This window comes from Strigops habroptila, chromosome 9 (genome assembly GCF_004027225.2).
Source record: "Strigops habroptila isolate Jane chromosome 9, bStrHab1.2.pri, whole genome shotgun sequence".
Taxonomy (NCBI): Eukaryota; Metazoa; Chordata; class Aves; order Psittaciformes; family Psittacidae; genus Strigops; species Strigops habroptila.
In genome coordinates this window covers 34,875,142-34,900,023 of record NC_044285.2, presented here as the reverse complement: position 1 = coordinate 34,900,023, position 24,882 = coordinate 34,875,142, and the positions used below count along the sequence as shown (strand labels likewise).

Below are 24,882 nucleotides of genomic sequence, written 5' to 3'. Positions count from 1 at the left end.
TGAATAGGAAAACCTGTTTTTCATTTGTAACTATGGCCACGGACTTCCAGTATGACAATCTGCACACCTCTCAAGTCAAGACTGTTTGTGCTTTCAACTCAAGAAAGGTATTTCCATATACCTAAGTAGAAGGAGATCAGGCTGGTAACCTGCTGATTGGTACATCACCATGGACTGCAAACCCTTGCATGCCCCATACAGATACTGTTTATTCATTGTTGTTTGAGACCATCAAATGAAAATCACTTCAAAAGCACAAAGCCTTTCACAAAGCTAAATTCTTACACATCATTCACCCAGCATGCTATATAGTCCTGCATCAAAAGAAATTAAAACTGCATATGAAGCATCCCTTTCAGTGGTAAGAAAAGAACATGTCATTTCTTAGCTGAGAACCTGCTTTGCAGTACGTGTGGCCACGCTATGAAAGGAGCTTTGCTTTACTAACTTGTTGAGATACTCCATTTTATTCATATATTCCTGAAGCATTGGAGAAATCTCCTTTGTGCTGGCATTTTTACCCCTTGCAACTAAGACAGTTGTTCTGTTAAACCTCCGCAGCCAGTGCTCATTCCACAAAAGTTCTTCACCTGGTGAATGGTTCATTTGCCTGGGCTAAGGATCATCTATCACATCATGCTCATGAAAGTGTGAGGTCTCTCATAGCATCTATAGGGGATCTGTTCCTTCCCTGCCAATGAGAAACTGTCATTGTTCCACAAAACACCATGGGCCACCAATAACAGCTGTCACTCAGGTTAAAAAGGAACTACCTCCAGGTGAAGAAAGATGCACAGGAAGAGTAAACATACAGTCAAGATCCAGTGAAGATTAGTAAAATTTGCAAACTTGTAATAATACCAACATGTTAAATACTGCCATCTTAACTGCATTAACATATAGGATGTCAAAATATTCTTCCTTTGGAAAATACATGACAACCAGAACATACTGAAATACTAATAAAATTCACATACTAATGCAGTGTTACATCTCTCTCTTTTTGATACATGCCTGAAGATTGCTTTATCTTGCTTCCATTACTAAATAGCCCTGCTTTTTCAGTCCCACTTGAAGTACAAACCCTTCTATGCACACTTTAAGTCAGCAAGACAGTTCCCTTCCACGAACAGACTCAGCACAACTCCCCAGGTGAAGCTAGCCTGCCCTGCTCTGAGCATCCAGATGCCAAAGGCATCCAGTCTTTAAACCTATGCCGGATATACAGATGCAAAATAATAAACAAAGTAACTTCAAGTAAACTCCTAGATCTGTTGGGTGAGATGGGTTAAATAAATAGGTTTGAGAAAAATTTATTGGCAGTCCTTTGCATATAGGCATTCTTTTCTATAGCCTTCCCTTCTAGTCCGAGAAGTCTCATCTCCCTGAGATCAACAAATTCCACCTCATCTCCTCTGGTTCCAAGCAAAGACTTTCCATAACCTCTAGGGCTTGGCTTTGTGTCAAGTCCTTCAGAGCAAAAGGGCCAACAACCCCTCTCATATATCTTTTCAGCCCTTCTCCCCTTCACCTGCCCTTGGAAACTGTCTTGAACTTTGGCTTTGTTTCAAGAAATCTGGAAATTTGAGATTCTAATCATTTAAGCCTTGCTGATGCACACATAAAATCAGCTGAGAACAAAAGCTTCTGCCACTTCGTTACCTGTGTGTACAGTAAAAAAATTAAATGCCAGAAGCTGATAAAACATGCATATTTATGAAAAACTAAATATTTAAATGCATGCATTTACACAAGTCAGTTTACAAATACAACGATTTGCAGACTTCTCTAAGGCATGGGTGAGCAGCTAGTTCTCGTGTTTACTACAGAAGATATTCAGGGTCTCAGCTTATGTTCCTCAGAGTTCTAGTTGCTTTTGCTAGGACCGCGAGGGTAGCACACATCCTACTTTAGGCTTCTAGAAATTATTTATCCAGGACATTCCTGTTCATTCTCTGTACCCTAAATGTTCTCAGTTTTACAAGCTCATTTCATCTGAAGTGAGGTCAGATTCTGATGCTCTCTCAGCCACAAATGGATTCACACTCAGTGAATCACCATGGTCTTGCTGTGGTGTTCCTCTCCATGGATGGGCTGACACACTTCCTCATTCTCAGAGGCTCCATGGAACAAGATATAAATTTGTTGCCCATGTGCAGTTACTCTACTTGTTGGAAAATATTGCTGACAGTAGTGTGTGTTCCAACAGCTTCAAGGGATGCTCAGGCATTTTGCCTGGGCATCTCAACACCAAACTGAACCCATTGTGCATACTCAAAACTTGTAAAGAGGCACAAAGCTGAAGTACAGAATCCTGCCATGAACTCTATGCTGTTATTCTTTAGCTGTATCTTAGTCTTGATGGTATGATACATTCCATGCTGGATGACTTTCAAAGGTAATTCACCCCTCTTGCTCATAAGCTAGAAAAACGGTTTAAGTGATTACCAGGGGTAAGCTAAACAAATAGCAGCTAATGGGAAAGATCAGGAGAAAAATGCTTAAGGCTCAGTCCACCCAAACCCCAGCCAACATCCATTCTCCCACACAGGGTCTCAATGTTTGTTTGGGGAAGGATCAGTAACAGGGCTTTCTTCAGTATCTGTGTACCACTGAGACCAAGATAAAAGGAGTCCATGAGACCGTAGAGATTTCAGAGGAAATAAATGGAGAGCGATTATCAAAAGCTAGATTTAACTGTCCAGGCTCAGGTTATTCCTGAACACATTTAGGCAGTAAAATCAAACTGCAAAGCAATCCCGGAATATTTCAGTAAAGGTTCTGGCATGTTTCCTGAATAGAGCCTTAGTTCATACATTATACTGCTGAAAGCAATGAAGCAATGCGCCCTAAATAAGAATGTCAAGATATGCCTCTTTGTCATGGTAAATTACTTATATTTCATACAAACATTGCTAAGTATATACAACTTTCCATTCTATATAAATACAAATCCTAGGCATTATAAGATGGTAAAAATCACTCATTCCCAAAAGGCTGACAGTGAAAGAAATGGGTAACTTTCCTATTGCACACAACTTCATGAAGTATGATTGTTCTTTTAATCGAAATAATGGATGTTCTACCAAGAGGGTCTTTACACTGTGTATGCTCTCTGTTGTACCAGAGCTTGAAAACTTGAACTGACATCACATCCTTTTAAGCAAAGACATGCAAAAGACGCAACACTTTGTGGCCATGCTGCAAATTGCCTTTTACCGAAATCATGAGAAGAAAATTTCTGGATGGCAGCTACTGAGGCACATGAGTCTTAAATGTACAGACCTGTGAAGTCTGTTCTGTGATGTGGAGGCTGAGCCTCAGCTTGGGAGGTTTTGCCAAGATTTTACTCTCTGCTGTGCATTTCCCAGTACATAAAGAAGTGGGAAACGGGACAGCTCATCTACGTAGCTACCTAAATGCTAGCAATTGAGATTGTCTACATGTCACCCCCATGATCCTGGGCTGCTGTCCAAAACACTCCTAAAAAGAGCCAAAAAAACTCAGAAGAATCAAGGTTTGCAGTAACTCGTTTTGTCACCTTTAGTGTTCTATAGGCTTCCAAATATGTTTTGCATGTTGCATTATTCTTCACCACAGACTGATATTTACAGAAAATAATGTCAAGATTTTAAATCCTTTCACACTTTTGAAAGGGTAAGCAAGATACATCACATCAACCTTACAGGGGCAACTGAGAAGAATTAAACAGGTATAAACATACTAGAAAACAAGAATTATAATTTTAAAATGGAACAAGCCCATGTTTAATTCTGAGAAAATTGTGAGGCAGCTTTAAATTGTTTTTCCTTCATGCAGTGGATTCAGACCAGTTCTTCAGCTGGTGGAATAGCTCCTCTGCTCTGAAGAACAAACATGTTAATGAACAGCTCAGCTATTGATTTTTTGACATTTGACTGCTCAGCAGGTGCTGAATTCAGGGTTTACTAATGCTGGTGTAGCTGCTACCATCAGTTTCATTTTTCCCCTTTACTGGGGAATGATCTTTATAAATGACGATAAAACTTCCTGACATGCAGAAAGACAACACAGAGTTTAACAAATGAGCTATGTGGAAGGAGGAGTTCTAGGAGTTCTGTTGCACCTGTCTGTTGATGGAAGGTGCTTATAAGCAGGAGTCATTCTGTGTTGGATTACATTTTTCATTGCTGTTTTCAGCATCAGTCCACCCCAAGCTGACATTCCAAAATCCCTAGGAATCCACCAGATACTAAAGCAGTCTTCACAAAAATCCATCTTACCCAGATGTTTTGCAAAAAATGTTATGTTCTACATATCAGCACTTTTCAGTGCAACTCTTATTTCATAAAAGAAAAAAGAAAATCTATCAATTTAATTTTGTGGAAGATATAATAAGCCTGGTTCTACATACCACTTCTTTTATCAGCTCCAATCTCTCATTCCCCAGGGAAACCAGTACAGAAGTGTCTTGTCCTTTGATAGCAACAGATAACTAACCTCATTTTGTAAAAGCAGAACTAAACAGAAGAGTTATTCTTTGTCTCCAGCAGAAGTAGTGAATCAGACCTCATTGCCTTGTACTAAACCTAATTTAAGGCAATTTGATGCCTTACGCCTAATCATCAAGAAGCTTAGTTGTAACTCTTTTTTTTTGACTCTTTACCTGGCATTTCTTTATGCAACATGGCACCAGAAGGTTTTATATCTAAAAGGAATAGAACAGGTCATATTTTCAGAAGCTGTATTTTCAGTCATTCTGCATCTTTACCCATCGATCATGATTCAGGTCAAATTTTTCTGTTTTTTGGCAGTAAGGATTAAAGATGTAATTGTTTTTAAAGCAGATAGATATTTTCAACTCTTCTTAGCCACATAACCTGGAGCTTTATAAGAACACTTCTGTGCCCCAGCCTTCATCTAGCCAGTGTTAACCGACTGAAAAAATGAATACTGAATCAGACAACAATAACCCTATTTACTAAAGCTTCCTCCTCCCCCACCCTGATTTTAGGTCTCACTAGATACTGACTAAATCAAAACCAACTAACAGAAGAACTTCAGATTTAGAGAGGTATTTGGTTACAATGCCATAAAAACTGTGATCTATCTGTACCTCTGCCTAAACTGAGCTCCCTTTGTGTAGGTAAGCATTACATAGTGTCAGTCACTTCCCTGTCCTGCGATGACTCCTATGATCTGAAGGAAGAGGAAGATGACTTGATGCACATCACAGAAACCACTTGATGTGATTTTGTTTAAAAGTCTGTGTGCACAGTAGGTACGACAAATCAAAGCAACTTAGGACAAAATGCCTGTGTTGTACTGAGCTGGAAAGTGAAAAATCTGTAAAATAGTGTTTCTTGGGCTAAAATAAAGTGAAACATTACTTAAGAAATGTTATGCTAATTTAAACAAACAAAAGCCTCAGTATTACAATCTACCATACCGTTTTTGTAATTAAATGAGGAGTACTTCACACTTTCATGCAACATTAAGATGACTATGAAAACCACAAGCTTACCTCTCCACACATTCATGCTAGTGTTACTCTGGTTCACTGACTCAGTGGAGTAACATCTGATTTACAGCAAAGGAAAGCAAGAAAAGAAACAGACCTGGCAAATGGAAATAAACCTGAGGTTTCTGAAGAAACATAATCCTCAGCATGAGATGCAAAAGGTGACTTTCCTGACAAGTGCTACCCAAATTCTTAATAGCTTTCTGTATGTAACCCCATCTCATTTCATCCTGACATAATCTTAATTAGTCTTAGTTCTACTGCAGGGAAACCTACTGAGGCAGTTAGCACTATGTAATTAATCAGATATTTTGCACGCATCACAGCAACCAACAGTGTCAACTTACTGACGTGAGTTAATACAAATAGAAATCAACCCTGCCTTTCCCCTTCACATGAACTAAAAGCATGTGGCATGGAATGAACATGTGACTATTTCCTCTATACACTGCTTATGTGCGTCCTTCCCTTAGCAGCCATTTCCTAATGCATCATTATTCTCTGCAAAGTATAATTTATTTTTTCTGCTGGTACTAGAACATGCAATTTGGTATTTCCCTTTAATTTCAGTTTCTTCAGAGAAAAGTAAGTCCAGCAACTGAAATAAAAAATGATAAGATATAATTCTTGCTGCTGGAATTCATAAAGCTCACATTTCATCTTTCTTTCTGTGTGCTTTAGCAGTTTTTAAGAACCTGAATTTTGCACCTGCACATAAATATACATTTGAGAGCACAATCTGCAACAGTCATCTCATAGCAACAGAATATAAAGTACTTAAAAATATAAACATATAAAACATACACACTAACTCACTGGATAAAAAGCTTCACCATCTATCTATTTAATTGTAGATCTTAACTTTATTCTATTGTTTAAGATTTATCTTTTGTCTTCATTGCAGGAGCCAAACATCACAGCATTGTGCCTAATGTCATCAAGTGGGAAACCATATGATTATATGATTTGATGGCAATGAAGAAAAGAGCCGCTGCTTAAGGAAAACAATTTTATAAAGCTGATTCTCCAGTCTCCTAAACTTAAACTGAAATAGTTCAATAAGCAGTAAAAAAACATCAGAAGGTTTATTCAGTTCTGTATGGCATCTGTAACATGCTGCAGTTTTTATTAATTGTGAATACACATCAGTGTTTTGCTTCTGCAGAACACTGTAAAACTGCAAGAACAATTTAGTCCATAACTAATATTTGACATAAAAAAAGAGTAGTCTAATGTTTTGTGATTTCTCAGATTGTTAGAACAAATCAGTGAGGTAATAACATTCACAGAAAGGCAGTATTTAAATGATAGTTTATCTCAGGAACTGACAGTAAACTGCTTAACACCTTCTCTCTACAGTGTTTGTGCCCTTAAGCAGTTAAGTATCTAAGATAGGAATTATTAAAAACTGTGACATCTAATGGTTTCATTTCCAATGGTATCTCAGCAAAGGAACATATACGGCCTATTCAGTACGTGACTCAAGGAGTTACTCACTATTATTATTGTTCAAATCTTGAAGATTTTTTTTGTATTCGAAGGCCTAACACAAGAAATTAGGCAGCCGACTGGAACTGCCAAATGTTTCAGGCACTGTCATTCACAACTACTGATCATCAAACAAAGGAATCTAACGTCTATTTCTCTGGACCTAATTGCCCTGCCTCGCCCTCCTGTATGAATCTTCTCAATTTATTTTAATGCTGGAAGCATGCAACAATTATAACTATGATAAGACTGCTAACCAAGTTTGTTTTAACCTGCTGTTTTAATCAGCAGTAGCTGAAGATAATTAAGTGTTCATTTCTGTTCCTGTTTTAGCAGATGATAAATATGTTACCAAACAACAGCAACAAGGATGTACGTATGGGAAGGACAGCTAAGATGCGGTAAGTTTATTCCAAACAACTTCATCAAGCTACCTATATGCACTGATACCTCTTCCATCCTAAAGACACTGCTGTCCTTTATCTTTTAATCCTGAGCTGTATTTTATAATCCTACAGTCACCTGTGCCATCATCTAATTCAGATTTCGCTCTCTGACAGTCTGAATGTCTGACATAACATACAGCTAGCATAACATGCGTGTGAGCCACAGTAGGTTCACAACATGATTTTGATTAGTGACTGTAAGATTGTGAGTAGGATGCGAGTAGGAAGTCATGACAAGGGGCAGAAGGCAAGAGAGGTAAAGTCAGATTCCTGGTGCCAATTTCGCCAGCAAGAGCTATGTTTTAACCTAGCATTAAAATCTTAGTATGAACAAGGCAAAATGAAGCCTAGACACAACCTAAACTGTTCCAAAGAGATTAGTCATCATAATAAGCTCTTGATTAGACTGTGCCTACCTAAAGATTGTATGCACTGAGAACTGTAGAAAAATGATTAGACTGTGTCTACCTAAAGATTGTACACACTGAGACTGCAAGTCTTTCCTTAAGTCTTCTTACTGGTTGGGCTTAAACCACGACACTTCTGTTACTATCATCTCGGTTAGTCTGACAGTTGTATCACCTAGAAAAGTTCTACTGAAGCTCCCACTGTTTTGGATGAGTCTTCCAGTTCAAAGTGTCAAAATTCTTATTAGGCATGATATTGGATGACTGATGCATTGCTACCCAAAGCAGACTTTATTAGCCTTAACCATGTTAAGTATTATCAGTCCTGGAACATATGACATTTTACTTTATCACATGCTGTAAGTTTATCACATTTGGTCACATCAAACCATTCTTACTCAGACAAACGGGATATATGCAAGAGCTTTCATTTAAAAGCGGACTAAACCAGAAATACAGATGTTTGGCTAGTGATTTTAAAAGATTTAAAACCTAATGACATTCTTTACTTCTCCATACTTTCCTACTTGATCTCACAGCTAGTGTTTCTCAGCACTAGAAATATTTAGCACCTCGAAGTCACTCTGAACTCTTGTCATGCAAGCTCAGATTGAAAATTACTAACTTTAACATAGGGTACATCCTTAGTTGGGTGAAAGGCACAGCCACTGAAGACTTGATCTTTATCGATACACAGCAGCCTAGGGTGTCAGAACTTTGTAATGGAATAGAATGTAAGCTGCTTTGGCTCTATGCACACCCCCTGGATCTGAAGAAAGTCTTGGAGTTGTTAATCATAAAGCTGGTGAGAAAGGCAGTGGCACATCTATCTGATGCAGAAAATGCTACCCAGATGAAATCTGTAACCAAGCAAATTCTATACACCGAGAGCAGCGACAGATGCTCCACAGAAATATACAAGATTCCTCACAGAAAATGGTTTCTGATGCTTAGATCTCTTTTTGACAGGATTTGATACCTTTGGGGCATCTTCATAGTTAACAATAGGTTTAAATGTGAAAACACTGGGTTTAATATGTTTTCATTTAGTAAAAGATATCTCTGGTAATTCTTGTCATGTATCTAAATTCATCTCTGGATATTCATGTGACATATCTAGAGCATCTTTTCTCCAGCAGAACCCTGAAGCACCGTACGCATTATATTCTTAGATCATTACTGATGCCCAGACATCTCCAGACTATATGTTAGCATGGAGTGTCTTTGTCCAATGGCAGGAGAAACGTGCATTTATGTAAAGTGGTGTGGGATTTGCAATGTCACGCACAGTGGAAGGTCTTGCTTAACAGCCTACTTCATATGCCAACTCTATTTATTGTGCAAGGACTCAAAAACCCTGGCAAGTGTTGAGTCTGCGGCTCCATGGAAACCAGGTATTCCAAATTGAATGTTTACACTGCTAACACTATCCTCCAGACAACCTCTTTACAAATGATCAGTAATATGAAGATGCCTTCTTTTCATTTACCCATTCATTTTAGTTTCTTCAGAATAAACTTGCTTTCTAGGACCATCAGAATATGCTACCTGCATCCAAAAGAAAATTGGGTTGGCCTGCACATACTGTTTCTAATAATAATTATAGCAGGTTATGACATAGAAAAATCACTTTAAATGATGGTACTTACCCCGTTCTGTATCATAGAGGTACACAAACTTTTCCCACTTATAATGAGTCAAGAGACTCAAGATGGCTCCTTTTAATGCTGGCCGCATCTGGATGACAAACTGCACATCTGCATCCGTTGGGAAGCTGGGTGTGATGAAGGATGTGTGAAGCGCTCCACAAAATGACGTCAGTGTGTTCATTGACATCTGGTCATAGAATCCAAAGATGGCATAAACTCCTCTGGAAAACTGTGAACAGACTAACAAAGAGAGACAGGGGTGTTAAAATCTGACATACAATGAACACAAACAAACTTGTGAAGTAAGCTGTCTAAGAAATCCTGAAATTATTCTGTTACCATGCACCAGATGGAATGAATTCATGAGATAATATATACTGATTTCAGTGTAGTGTGAGTTTTACCAACTTTGTAACAATTAAGCTGGTCTGAGCACATTTTTGATTGCAATTTGTCCTGCTATACTGTTATAATCCACTAATCTCTCCATATTTTTTAAAACCAAACACAGGATTACATTGCTTGTCCATAAAATACCTTCCCTCCCTTGAGCAGCACCTTGAGAACTCTTTTCGTAGCTATATAACAAACGGCAGGTCTGCCTCAAAGTCAAGACGTTAAGATGCAGTTTTCCCTGGTATCCCAACTTGATTCAGATCTGATTCAAAGAAGTCTGGATTATTTATTCCTTTATAGTCTACAACTCTGAAGTCTCTGTATGAAACCTGTGTTTGGTCTTTTTGAGTGAGAAATTGTGATGGCTTCTTAACTGAGTGTTAAAATCTTTCAGTAGCAATTTGGAAAGTGCATGTCTCATTAATGACTCTAAACTAAACACAAACGAGGAACACATATTGTTGCTTCATGGGACGAAAATTGATATCCCTTAACCTGGAGGCTTTTAGTCATTAACCATTCTGGTGTCCTGAGGAACTCATCCTGTACCAGAAAATAATAAAATGCAGTCAAAGCTATTCCATTTTGCATGTACTTATCTGGGGAAACATTTCATTTTCTATACTTTATAGAGATTGAACAATGACCATTTTGGACAAAAATGAAAGTATTTCAATTTATAAATGTGATCAAGTTCATGGGAGTTGCAGGGAAAAGTTTCTTTGTTGTTTAACTCTGCAGAAACAGAGCAAATTTCTTATGATCATGGGTTCCTTCCATGGAGGGAGACTGCATCATGGATAGCGAGGGAGCCTGATATGTGAGATATTGGTGCTCTGGTCCAGTTGTACAATAGAGATTGTACAACTGAAATATACTACAGCATAGCAGCACTTCTAAATCAAAACATTTCTGGATTGAGATGAGCAAGCTGTCTAACGAAAATAAGTTTCCCAGAAGAATGTTCATTCAGCATTAACCATTTCACTTGTCAAGAACTGGATTTAACAATTTTCAACCAGCCTCATCAACCACTTTTGCCAAAACTGCATATTTAACTTTGCAAAAAGCAATGGGAAGTAATTACCAGTAAAGAAGACACGACTTATATGCAGAAATATACAGCATCGTTACTTCTGAAAGTACCATCATGAAACATTTCCTGTCATAAATGCTACCATTCAGAATCACTAACGCCTATTAAAGTAATTTTAAATAGGATTCTCCACAGTATCAGCTCATTGGCAGCATCATGGATAACATCTCAAATAGGTAGTCAGGTGTGAAAATGCGATTTTCTTCCTGGAGATCCAGATGCAAAACCAGAAATGCTATTAAGGAATTTCTTTAAGTGTTCAAGCCACTGTAAGTGGACATGACCAGTTGCAGATACCAGCAGCAAATAACAGCTGGTATAGACAGAAGAGAGATGCACATGAGGCACAGACAGGGAATAAGAAATAGTGATTTCCGAAAGAAAAGTTTGTGGAAGTTCTCAACCACAGCAGAAAAAAAATATAAAAAAAAAAAATCATAATACAGCAAGAATTTATTCCCAGAGGCATGACTGAGGAATTAAATACTCTGTTTCAAAAGGTATTTTGTTAAACTATATACCAGCAGGATATAAAGTAGAAAAGCTATCATAAAAATTATCTGCTGAAGTAACAAATAAAAGGCATTAACTTACAGGTGAAAAAAAAGGAAAAATAAAGACTACATTAGAAAGTCTGGCAGTCCCCAAATCATTTCAAAGGCATGTAAACTCTCTAATTCCATGGGAATATTCACTGAAGTGGGGCCAGCAGAGCTGGGTGTCCTCGCATACACTTACGGAGTACCTGACAGATCAGGCTTCTTTTACATATTTATTAATGGCCTAGTTCACTAGGTTTTTATGTAGATTCTGTACTGCAGAGAAAGCAGAGAAGAGCAAGTATTCCAGGAAACATCCCTTCTTGCAGTGCAAACAAAATGTATTCTCAAATGCCTCCTGACCCTAAAAACCCAAAGTATTTCAAACGATCCTGGGTTCGCCCATTATTTCTTATTGGTATAAGGCTCAGGAATACTTTTGAACTGTGACTCCACTGAAATCTCTCAGATTTACAGGGACACATCTGAAAAAAAAAGGAGTTAGAAGTGGGCTCAGAAAGTCTACCACGCTATGTAAGCGTAGGACTATAACAAAGAATAGGTATTAGCTTTTATTAGGACTGCTAGTTCCTACATCCCATAGAGTCAGCAGAGAGAATAGGTGCAATGCCGACAGTGGCTCGCTCCAGCACAGACCAGTTCCTCTGCACTGTGCTGTCAAGCTGCTGAGAACTGTGTTTCAGTTTGTGTTCTTCCTTGTTCTCAGAGATATAGAACCCAGGCACCGTGGACAACAGTTTGAAAATGGTGCAAGGTCTTTGACCTTTGGACAAAATTCTGTCTTGCTTGGCTATTTTAAAACACTGAATTAAGCTGTATCTATTTTCATTGCAGATTGTGCTCTTTTATGCAGAGTCCATTCTCAATTTCTGAATCCCTCCCTCCCTCCAAAAAACCGAACCCAAACAACCAACAAACAAACCAACCAAAAACCATACCCAAACAGTCAGACTCTGTGAACAACCTGACCAGAAGCAGGACCTTCACCAGACAATACCTAACAGCCAGCATGGGGCTGCTGCTTGCATGGAGCATCCCAGCGCAGGTGAGAGCTTCTGATTTCGCCTTTCTGATATTTGCAAACTCTTTTTTTCCTAAAAATCCTGGAGGATTTTGCCTGTCTTCTGCCAAGTGCACCTCCCTGCCCAGTCTGAGTTCCCCTTGTTCACGTTTGTTTTCACTGCAGATCTTCAAGATTAAACTTTTTTCCAGACTGTCTTCTGCTAGTTTTGAAAACTCTTCATCTCTTGAACTTCTCTGCTTATTTCTTATTGACTATCTATTCTGCATGTACTGTAGGGTGCCAATTCTATTTTATTGGCCCATATAAAAGACAAATAACCTTTTGTTTTGATAAGGAGACACTAAAAGGCCAATTATCTTGGTTCTCCATGTTCATTTGCATTTTTGAACTCACAATTTTGTTAGTTTTGTAGCATTAGGTCTTTTGTTTAGTTTGTGACCTAATCTCCTATGTGATCAGATGAATTTAATGATCATCCATGAACCCACAGCCATATTGTAACTTGTTTTCCAAAAACCAAATATGTAATTACAGTCATTTTAATGACATGATTGTTCTAACATCACTGAGCCGTAATAAAAATTTTAAAAAGGCTAACTAAACCCTACCTTTAAGCTCTTTTTTACAAACTACTTTCTATTGACAATCAGAACAATCCTCATGTTTGAGTAAGAATTTTGGTATTTTTCCTTAATTAATCACAGTTAATTTATGTTTGTTTTTCCCTATTTGAACAATGCAGATGGTCAAACACACACTTTGGCTGCTAAAGAAGTGATGTGGACAAATCTTGATGTAACTCATTCCTCAAAAAACAAGCAAACAAAAAAAGCAGAGTTTTTTTGCCTTTATGAAACTGCTCTTAATTATAGATAATAATACCATGGATGTGCATCTGTTTCCAAGGACGGCACATAGGCAGGTTGCTTTATAACCTGATGTGAAAAAGTTGCAACCTCCACAAAAAAGGTACAGAGCAGCAGTAATCTAACAGGGGATCACAATAAGCTGTTATTTTAGCATTAGGTGCAAGGTGAGTATTTATTAACGGAGACTGAACATCAGGCTTGTTCTCAGAGTAAGTCAGCTGCCACATGCTATCATTTTCAGGAGAGGAAGGGATGGTATGACAGAAGCCTGTGAATTCTCAAGCATGTCAAGAGAAGACAAGGAACTTTCAGGTCACGACAGACTGGTGTTTCCTGTCAAGGAAGGAAAATGATGCTCAGAGCCAGTGATCACAGTGGGGAGCAGAATTTACTTCCAAAAAAAAAAAAAAAAAAAAAAAAAAAAAAAAATAAAATAAAAAAAAAACTTTGTTTCTGAGCCACCCACTAAGATTAACCAGATGTGATTTTTTTTTCACTCAGGCTCCAGGCCAGAATCTCAAAAGATGCCCCATTTCACATAAGTTATTGTGTCTTTTTAAAATTTATTTTTTGCTTTCTAATGGTATTTAGTTCTTCTACCTTTTAGTGACTCAGTATTCCTGACACAGCAAGGTTGTATAGGCTCTGACATTTCTAGAGTCTATTGCCTGGAAGCTAAAGTTAAAACTTCTCTGACACCCCTTTTTCTTTCCCTTTTTTAATTTTTACTTCCAGTTTTTACTATAAACAACTGAAGCATTACTAGGAACATTTACAAGCAGTTTTGGATTTTGCTTGTTTAAAAAAAAAATGTATAAAGCCAACAAAAGAAATATGTTAATGGATGGATCTTAATACACTATTTCTGCTAGATGATATCATAACAAGTGACTTGTAAAAGTTGGCAGGATGCTTCCAAGCGTGCCACACAGTGCGCTTCTGCCCAGGGGTGTAACAGCCTGATAGGTTTGGAATCAGGGGTTGGCGATTACAATACCTTAAACACTATTCCTTCTTCATTACTGTTTGTATAGACAAGTAATTTCCCCTTTGTTCATATCAATTTCTCATAAAGTAGGTCTGACAAAATCAACCCATGTCAAAGGGGCACTGTGAGGCCTGCCTTACTGATAATCACACGGCTCTTCGGGATGAAAGGCACCTTAGCAGCACAATCACAGCTGGCATTATTGCGCATTGCTCATACCAGTTCCTCACTTTTGTGTTCTGTGTTTCCCTCAGCTGCGAAATAATTTTATTCCTTCCACTTTCTTCTGCCAATTGTCTTGGATTCCAGACAATTCTCACTCCAGCCTCTGCCAATAGACTAATGGGAGTACTTTATAATGGAATAATCTGCAGCATATCTCCGAGCAATCACTATTTTCTATCTAAGGCTCCATCCTATGACTTTCTTGCTGTAATAATGCAAGAGTTATCATTAACGTCACTTCATACAGTAAGCATACAGGTTCTCAGAGAGACCAACAATGCCTCTGCTGCTTTCTTTCCCTTTCATTTCAATACCCTGAATGAAAAGGCACATTCTTTCTACCTTGCGCCCTGAGGAGATCAGCACAGCAGTGCCCCTGAATGCAGAATAAGCTACTTCTGGGGGGCTCCAGGCAATCAGACTTGAGAGCTTCCTTTAAAAGACAAACCCATCATATTAAAAATTAAAAATGAAGTAACTGCCTTTACCTATAGCCAATAAAACTAGCTTCTTCATTTAAATTTTTAAGACAATTCTGCCAAGAAGAAAATATTCCACTGAGTTGCTTAAAATTCAGCTGAGAAAAGAAGCATTTCTGAAAACACCCATTTCTGAAATAGTTAATAGTGAATATTGTTGGGGGTGGGAGGGAATCAAGGAAGTTACAACCTGGAACTAGATACAAATCCTCCTGAGATATTGGCTATAAGATCACTTCTCATCCTACCTAAAAAAAGATGTGCTCTTACAAACATGAAAAAATCCCCCCAAAACAGAACAAAAGCCCAACCCCAAACCTCACAGCAGAATGCAAAACAAAATTATGATTTGCTCTTGTTTATTTATGGCAACAGTTCTCTCAGTGATACAACTGAAGTATGTTTTCTGTTTGCTTCGTTCTATCTAGTGCCTTCTTCAAACATACACACTTCCTTCAGTCTGCATTTCTTTTTAGAAGAGCCAATAAAATAAACCCAGTACATTCAGGCATTGGGAGGGGGTATTACTAAATTGCAAACGAAAGGCATAAGGATTAATCTACTCATACTTTACAAATCATTTACTGGAAAGCAATCCAAAAAACAATGAGCACCTCCAAATACTCTCTGGTCAAAATCCCATTCAAGATGCATTTTTTCACCCCTATCACAACTCCACTATTAAATGAGTTTTTATTTCTTACCCATTTTTCAGGACGACTTTTGAACCCTGATCACAACTACAGCTCCTGGGTGCTGTACAACTGCATTACCACAACCTTGGTTTCCTCAGTATGTCCAATTATTTATGACATACATGACTCAACTCATTAAACTTTACACATTTTGGCCTTTATATATACTACTACAGTCAAATAAAACCCTAACAATGTACATGAAATTGCTGCGTGCTGGATCTTCTCTTCACACTGAAACATTCGTGTGATTTTTATGAGCATATGAAAAATGCCAGCTTGCAACAATAAAACCAGGCCACTTAGGTTGTAATGGTGCTAGCAGGGACGCCAGCAGCACCAAGTCTCATGAACACCATAATGCCAATAGATGCCTGTCAAAAGCTGCAATGACTGCTCACAAGAAAGAAGTGCGTTATCTGAAGTCAGATCCTTCCTGGCAGAAAGGCTGACAAAGGCACAGTTTCAGAAAGCACTCAGAGAAAGGTAGCTGAAGTTCATTCAGGTCTGATGTACGTTATCCATTAGCATACACTCAGATAAAAGGTAAACCAGGATCAAAACCTCTGTCCCCAAACTGCCAATTTGATCTATATGCAAATAAAAACTTTGGTATTTAAAAAAACCCTAGCTAATACATTTAAAATGTCAGTAACAAGGACATCCTTGAGCACAAAACTGTAAGGCAGACAGAAAATCAGGCTGAACGCAACCTTGACTGTCCCAAGAAATCTGTGCTTAGCTTTCTGAAAGGTCAGAGAACATACTGCAGGTGGCCCGAGCAGCTTGGAACAGGCTATGCTACTTGTGCTACTATCATCTACTCGCTTACTGTTTAGTTCCCCAGCTGTTTCCAAACCTAAGATTATGTAGAGTCTAAGCTACCTCAGTCTTCAGGTTATTGGCCACAAAGCTAGAAAAATAAAAAACTGTAGAACCTTGATGAAATTTAAGCACAAGTTGAGTATCTGGTCCTGCAAAGCTACCAAATTATAATGTAATGCTTTACTTTTCATTAAATAAGGAAATAAATGAATCACTTGTCATTCAGAATGACAACTATGTACAACTCATTTCTGATACTGGAAGAAAACCAGGAGTCAATCCATCCAGTTTCCAGGAAAAGTGACAGCCTCTTATCAGTAGGTCCAAATTATAAACAGATTTTGTTTAACTGGGATCACTATTACACACTGATTTTTAAAAACACCATGGATTCATTTCTTTTGAAAGGCTATGAATCAGGTTATCATGGCTCAATTTGAAGTATAATCTATTGGAGTTTGAGGGAAGCAAAACAGGGGTTTAAAGCTTAAAATGCATTAAAGGCAAGAGGAGGCATTATACGTGCCATAAAAATTATTTTTTTGAGGATGATTTAAGAACTATGTTTGGCATTTGAGGACTATACTTAACTATGTGCTGCTCGGAATACTACATTATCTTGCTTGTGTCTTTACAAGATGGAGTTTAAGTTCCCAGATCAGGCACCACAAATTATAGCTAAATTCTCTATTTTAAACCCATCCTGGCAAGCCATGATTTTCTACTGTTAACAGACCACTTTCCGTCCTGATCCCACCACCCCCACCAACAGCTCACAAGGAAGAATTCCTTTTAAAGGGAAGACATCAAATACATACCACACAGTTTAAAAGAAAAAGCTCTTAGAAAGAAGACTGTAGCACTGCTGCAGAACTCAGATTTAAATGCTGTGGATTTGTGTTACTTGTGAGCTCTTCCGCTTACTGCCTACGCTGATCCTGACACCAAAGGATCACGTAGGAGGAACGGCAAGAGGCTTCTCTTCGTAGACAGTTAAACTCACTGCTGGAGAGAAATGGAAAGGCATCAGTATCTGCCTCTGTGCTTTGACAAAGAGATGCTTCTGCTCAGTTTCTCCAGGATAATCAATGCCTTGCCAGCAACAGCAGTATGGAAAGCCAACAGTCTCCTCCTGATGGGCAGCTCCATGATCCTGGATGGTTAAAAGTTCAGGCACTGGCCTCAAGTTTAGGGAGCGGTAGTGATTAAACATGTGGATGTAAGGCTTTTGCCCTTTGAGAAAAGACTTAGTCTATCCTATACACGTAACATATCCTATACACATAACATTCCTTTCTCCTTGAAGCATGGAAGATGAGCTAGCAGCTGTGTGAGGGAGCCAGAGGACCCGGCAAAGTTCTCCCCAGGAGAGTCTAAATAAAATCTCAGAGAACAATTATCATCTGCATTCACATCCGAGACTCCAACTCCTGTTTCATGACTAATCTCTGCAGAAACATGGACAGTGTGCATGTAACTCAAATATGTAACACATGCTTGAGTTAAATAACTTGTTTCCATCTGTTGTACCGTTTGAAATGCTTCTCATTTTAATCTGTTATGTTACGGCAGCATGCTGTGATCACTTTGGATTGTAACTGTATCTTATTTTCTGAAGCACTTTTCGAAAAATGTTGGCCAGAGGAAAAATATGAAAAACCCTATTCTTTCAAAAGTTATTCAGTTATAAAACACAATGAAATTTAGCAGCCATTTACTTACAGGCAGCCAATATACTCTGCTTATATTCATATTATAATAAACACATCGTAACATTTAATAGTTTAACATAAAATCATGAATGTTTCTATAATTTTAGTCAAACTAATAAACTCAAACTAATAAGAGTTCCACAAGCCATTAAGTATTCTGCCTTGGAACAAAAAGACATGGTCAAAAAAGTTTTTTTAATGTGAATTTGACAAGATATGGTAGACCAGGGAGTATCCAAGTAGCTATTGTTGCCATCTTCAGAGACATTCCATCTCACGTATTTCATCAATACTTTAAACAATGCGCTAAGAGAAAAGCAAGCGCTTTGTGGTACGAAGGGAAAAGTTAAGTCACACCCATGAGGAAACAACAGCATTCCACAGATGAGAATGTTAGGCAGAACGAAGGGTTGAATCAAAGCACAGTAGTTAAAGGCAATGCTGAGCCCCAGAGCTGAGAATCAGCAGCAGCTGTCTCCAGCACTCCCATACTCTGAAGGGATTTCTTATTTCATTGGAACATCCCAGTATGGAGGAAGTAAAAAGGCAGAGGCATATTATTAAATGTGTGCTTGTTCAGCAGATCCTTCCCTAAGTGATTTCAGAAGTTGACTTCATTCTGGGCTACTGTGGTGAAAGGCAATAAATCAAAACAAGGCTCTGGCAGTGTGATGAAAGATGAGCTGAGTCTGCTGAGGTGGTGCCATTTATAGGCATATACTATAGAGGATGAGACAGAAGAGGCAAAACGGCAAACACACCTGGAATCACTGAACTGGGTAAAATTCACCATGAGGTAAAGGTGAATTAAGGTTGTCCAAGGAGAAAGGGTATGCAATTGCCAAAACAGCAGCTGTGCAAGCAGCCTCCAGCTCTGGAGGGTTTCCAGTTGGCTCTGTGTATGCAGAGCATGGTGCTGGCTGACAGACAGCCCAATTTACCCAAAGCAACAGTCCCCAACACTTTCCAGGAGGCTCTCCAATAGCATTCCAGCAAGTCCTGTCACTGTGAGTACATTTTGGAGCAGTGGACTGGATTCCACATTTCCATATCTCCTCCCCCTGTTTACTCAAGATTCATGGGGCTGTGCAATTCTCACCCACTCCTCATGTCCCACTGCTGTCACCTTACCAGTCTGGGAGACTTCACATCAGTTAACACAGGAGAGGAAACAGAATGGCTGTGAGAACCTGGCTTCAGCAGCCAGGGAAATCATTTGAAGATGCTCCTTAGGGATCCAATAAAGCACCCACCAATGTCACTGAAGAAGCTCTCATGGGCTTCAGTGACAGCTGGACTGGAACCGAGAGGTCTATTCAGTACAAGAGCACACTGCAGAACTGCAAAACCAAAATCCCAACTCCCTCCTCAAAAACAAAAGCATCCCCCCATTTAGTTTTATTCTTGGTGTCAATTTTATCTGTCTTACAGTCCAAAGAGTCCTTCTTGCTACCAGCGTCTTGGACCTTCATGATCACATCTGACAGTAATTTACAGACCAGTACCCTCAGCTAAGCCAGTGCCTTATTTACAGGGAACAACGAGAATATTATTCTGTATAAATTATGCATAATCACTATTTATCAAGCTGGGTTAATTGGCACATAACAAAAGAGTTGTCTGGTGCACAGCTGAATAATGTGGAAGCCAAAATTGATGGAAATGGTACAGCAAGAGCCTGACTGTGAAAGAAAAGTCACATTACTACATGTTAATTCTTAACTGACTGCTGCCCTTTCAGAGGAGGAGGGGGCAGCTAAGTGAGACAGGCCTAAACTTGAAATTGTTAATCTCAGAGGGTTTGGACAGATTGTTACAGCTTTAAGTACTGGCTCAATGTGTGCTCTCAGCCAGCTGTTTAGTGGAATGCTAACCTGGTGCAAAACCATTGCTTTTCTGTGCTTCACGAGACCCTGCTACATTTATAAGCAGAGAACAATCTCATTAATCATCAGCAACAGCATTAGACTGTGGCCTGCAGAGGTACGTGTGATGGTGACAGAGAGGTGGGATTCTTCCCACATCTTCTCCTGACAGAGAAAAAGCTAAATGCCTCATACCAAAGCCAGGCTAGCACTCCTTTGGTTCTACTCAAGATGTCCTAGAAGTCCTCCTCAGAAACCTAGTGTGTTATGAGATGGTGCCAGTGTGGGGTAGCACTTGAATTTCTCTAGACTGGCACACACCTGAAGAACCACAGCTTGGTCAGCTTTACTCTGCACGCACAGAATTGCTCGACTGACACCAGCGAGGTTTTACTGAATGCCCTAGATCCCAAAGCTGCATGCACAAATTTAAGAGCACGTTTATGTGTTTTCATGAACAGACTGAAGTATGTGCTCAAGACACTGAATCAGAGCTGAGGGTCACATTACCAAGAGTTTCCCTCTAGAAGGAAAGGATGCATTAATGTCTAGCTGTACTAGGGGCATCCAGATGACTTATTTACACCATGGCACTTCCACGATTCCCTAGCCTCTTCCCTACTAGCACCTACTAAATTCTCTCCTAGCAGGAAATCACCTGCAAATTAACAACTTCAAGGAACAGCTCTTTCTCCCCTTTCTCTTTCCCCCTCAAACTTGCTAGTAGAGTTAACAGAAAATGAGAAGTGTCCCATAACTTCTACTTCTGAGTTAGAAGCTCTTTTATTCACACCACCATCCAGGCCAGAGAATCTTGCTGTGATCTCATAATGTTTGTGGTTTCACCAACACGAACACAATGAATGCAGAACCACTGATATTTTTAAAAAATTCTGCATTACGTTATCTCCATTACAGCTCCTCTATATTGGAAACACGGTTAACAAACATAAGCTTTCCTCTGATAATATTCTGAGATTTATCAAAGTTACCAAGCTACACACACTATTCACACCATAGCTTATAATTGGTGAGTTACAAACCCTGCTTTGCATCCACATCCCTCTACCCAAGAGGCTCCTAAGCCTGAATTCTTGGTGCCCCTTGAAAAGCCTAAAGTGACTCAAGGAAGTGAAGTTTTATGTTCAAAGGCAGGTTCACTCCCCCCCCCCCTTTTTTTATCTTTGCTGCAAAAAACATCTGAAGTCACTGGCATTTCTTTTGATTGAAAAAGTGAAATTTGACAGGTCAGACTGCACATGATGGGTATCAAATACTCACAAAGTTTAGTATCAGTGATGTCATGAACTTCTCTTGTTTCATATGTACAGTTAACCAGTCTGCTCACTGCAAACTTTGTAGTATTTTCACATTCAGAGTTTCTGGATTGGATTTAATTGTACTGTATTTCAAACATAGGCCTGCTTTTACATAATGGTTCTTTGCATGTAAATACACTTATTTAAAATAGCAACATTGCTGGTACTGAAATAAATACCTTTTCTAACTAGTCTCTAATAATCTTTATCAAGCCTACCTTCCAACTCATTTCTTAGCGTCTTGGTTCATGTACATGCTCCATCCTCAGAGACGCATTAGCACCCTTAATCCAAATCCCACTGTAATAGTAGCATTTATTACAAGCATCTAAAAAAAATTCTTCTCTCCGGCTTTTCACAAGAATCACTAAAGCTGCTAACACCTTCCTTGTATACAACAACAAATTCCAAGCATCCTGCAAAAATACTCTGTAAACTTAAGGGGGAGAGGTAAGCCAGGGCAGGGGGAAGTCCAACAGAACAGAAGCAGAGCAACACAAGTCTTTTCTGGTCTTGGGAACAAAACTTCTAATTGTTACAGCAGAAAATAAGTATGAATTTCTAAAGAGCAATGCACTGTGGATCCTCCCCTCAGTAAGTCATTTCAGTGAATCTTCCAGAGCTCTCAACCAGTCCTTGACATATCATATGGAATTAGCCTATTTAGGGGGTACTGGTCTGCCAAGGAACAAGCAGATGAATCTCACGACTGTGCAGTATACAGATCAGTATGAAGCTGGAGAAAACAGCCTTAAAATGGCATTGTGCATCCCTATGACGTAGTCCCTACAGCCAATCTACCAGCACCGAAAAGCTTAACTGTAGCAGTTTAGATGATAGGTGGCAATAAATTTCTCTGTCTTAAGGAATGTTCTCACATGGCTGTACCATTGCTGTAGCTCTGCAGTAAGCTGCAAGATAAGCTCTTTTAGAAGAACATCGTCACCCTGAATTCCTGTCCCAGCTGCTGGTTATCCCCTGTTTGCAGCATGCGCTCCTGGGAGCTGAATCACTGAACAAAACTGGACTAAGGTTAGGAAGGAGCTTACCGAGAGATGACAAATGGGAAAGAAACACTGACAGTTCTGGGTGACATGACTAGGCTCTGTAGGTAGATAGGGAAGCCTTTATTCACAGCAGGCACAGGCATAACATTAGGAGGAACTGTTTCATGAACTCAATGAACTTGATTAATTTTTCAGCTCCCTTTTAAGTAAGCTTAAAATAAAAAAATCAGCTTGCTATGCACAACAGAATAGAAACTGGTATGTGACTCCAGTTAGAGACTCTAAGTAACGCTTTACTTCAAATTAAATGTACCCTTGTCCTAACAAATATAAGGTTATTAAACTTCTGCTTTACTAATTTCTTTTAAATTAATTCACAATATATTTCAGGTTTTATAGATCAATTACTCTGAATTTTGACTTGCAAATGTCATTGCCAATTTCAGTTTAAATTTTAAATGAATATTTTTCTTTTGTTAAAACCAGTGTAATAGTTATCAAGAGACACACTCATGTCATTTGACAAAAAGCAGCTCATCACAAACTTAGGTTCCAAACCAGGAACTCTCTCACTCCACACACATACATATCTTACACAATTCTATACTGTCCATCAAAACAGCAGACAAAAGAAAGGACTATGATAATGTGTCTTTGTGTTTGTTTAAGCTAATACATCCTACAGAGCTAATTCTAGGCTATCGTTACTGAATTTTCTTAGTCTGATATTCAAACAGACTCCTTGACAGTGTCGAACTTTTTAAAATGGCCCATCAACAGATTATTTTTTTGGACTTGAAAATTTTGTAGGTCTTGGAATAGATTTATTTGGTGAACTCAGGTAGTAAAGCTTTTCAGAAAGATTAATGGACTAAGTGAAGTGTCTCTCCAGACTATAATAGGAGGTATAAGAGACCTCATTTTCCCAAAAATGTCAGTTATAGGCACAGAAGACTCCCTCGTACTCTGATTTTCTATGTATATTTTCCACTTGCATGAGCCAGTCCGAGCCCTCCTTCCCCCTGGCAATGTTATCAGTGAGACAATACCTTGCTATAACAAAAATAGCATAGAAACTTGCATAAGAAAAATGAATTTGATAACAATAGAATGACTTTCTCATAATAATTTAATAAATTGAAGACATGAAGATTTAAATCCTCCAGTAGAACTGTATAAAAAGGACTGATGAATTCATCAGCTCTTTCAAGCTTCGCAAAGAAGCTCAGACAGTATTTCTTACCTCCTGTTCTATAGAGATCACCTATAAAAGAAAAACAGGCATTCAAGTCCTTCTATTATGCCATTCTTTGCCTCTGGGGCTAAACACACTGTTGAATCTGCAGTAAGTAAACGTGAAACATATAAAGATATTCTAATTTGTTTCTAATCTTTCTCACTAGATTAACATACTCGTAACACCCTTTCTGGTTAGGAGTATAATCATGAACCCTCAAGTTGCTGTATGGACGTATTGCAAGCTACTGTCCTTTACAGTTTTCCACTAAACCAAGAAAAGTAAGTCCAATATTTAAAGAAGTCTTGAGACCTACAGAAACCCCATTAAACCAACCAAACTACGAACTCCATGAACTGAAAGTGCCCAGATTATTTTGTAACCATCAAAATAATTTAAAAACAAACAAAACCACCCCTTTCTGGCTCTCCATTTTTCCATAGCTTAGCAAAACTAGTCCTAAATTAAATCGTATTGAAGCCATCCTATTAAAGAAAGCAATCAGGATTTGAATTACTACATTGGAAGAGTTTTTTTTCTTTGTTCAAGTAGTAAATTTGTGTTATCCCAGCTTCTTCTTCTCATCCTCTTCAACGTATTTGTTCAATCCTCAGCTGGATACAAAGTCAGTTTCAAAAGATGATTTTCAAGGCAGTTTCAGGCCCCACACTCAGCTCAGCTCTCTCAAATTTTTTAATGGATTTAACAGCATACTTTTAATGGATTTAACAGCATGCTTTTATATAGTTCTTCCTCTCTTTCTCGTTACTGTATTAAAAAATGAAGAAGAAAGTGATGGGACTAACACATACAGGTATGTGATAGTGCAGCAAGTCAGAAATTGCTGCTATTTGTGAAAATAAAAGAAAAAAAGAAGAAATGTTTTTTTTTCCCTCTGGTTCATTTCAATGACAGTCACACTGTTGCTACGAGTAAGGACAGCAGGAAAGACAATTTTACACACTGTATATGTAATCCATAAATTCAGCTTCTCTTTAAGCACAGAACCTTTGGGATTCTATTCTGTTTTAATCTATGTTTGCTAAAAATCTTTCATCCCATCAAAATTCTCAGGTTATACATAAATTCATATGG

The 24,882-nt window shown here is 38.6% G+C and overlaps 1 protein-coding gene across 7 annotated transcripts in view; it reads right to left on the bottom strand.

Annotated features, from left to right (window-relative positions):
* GRIA3 (glutamate ionotropic receptor AMPA type subunit 3) overlaps window positions 1–24,882 on the bottom strand; it is a 150,010-nt gene that overhangs the window by 103,580 nt on the left and 21,548 nt on the right. For all 7 annotated transcript variants that reach the window (XR_003993101.1, XM_030497151.1, XM_030497152.1 and 4 more), the window contains one exon: window positions 9,491–9,730. Coding sequence is in view for 6 of the 7 variants with exons in the window: in XM_030497151.1 (XP_030353011.1) it covers window positions 9,491–9,730 (240 nt within the window). In the remaining variant the exon portion in view is untranslated. The remainder of the gene's footprint in view (window positions 1–9,490; window positions 9,731–24,882) is intronic.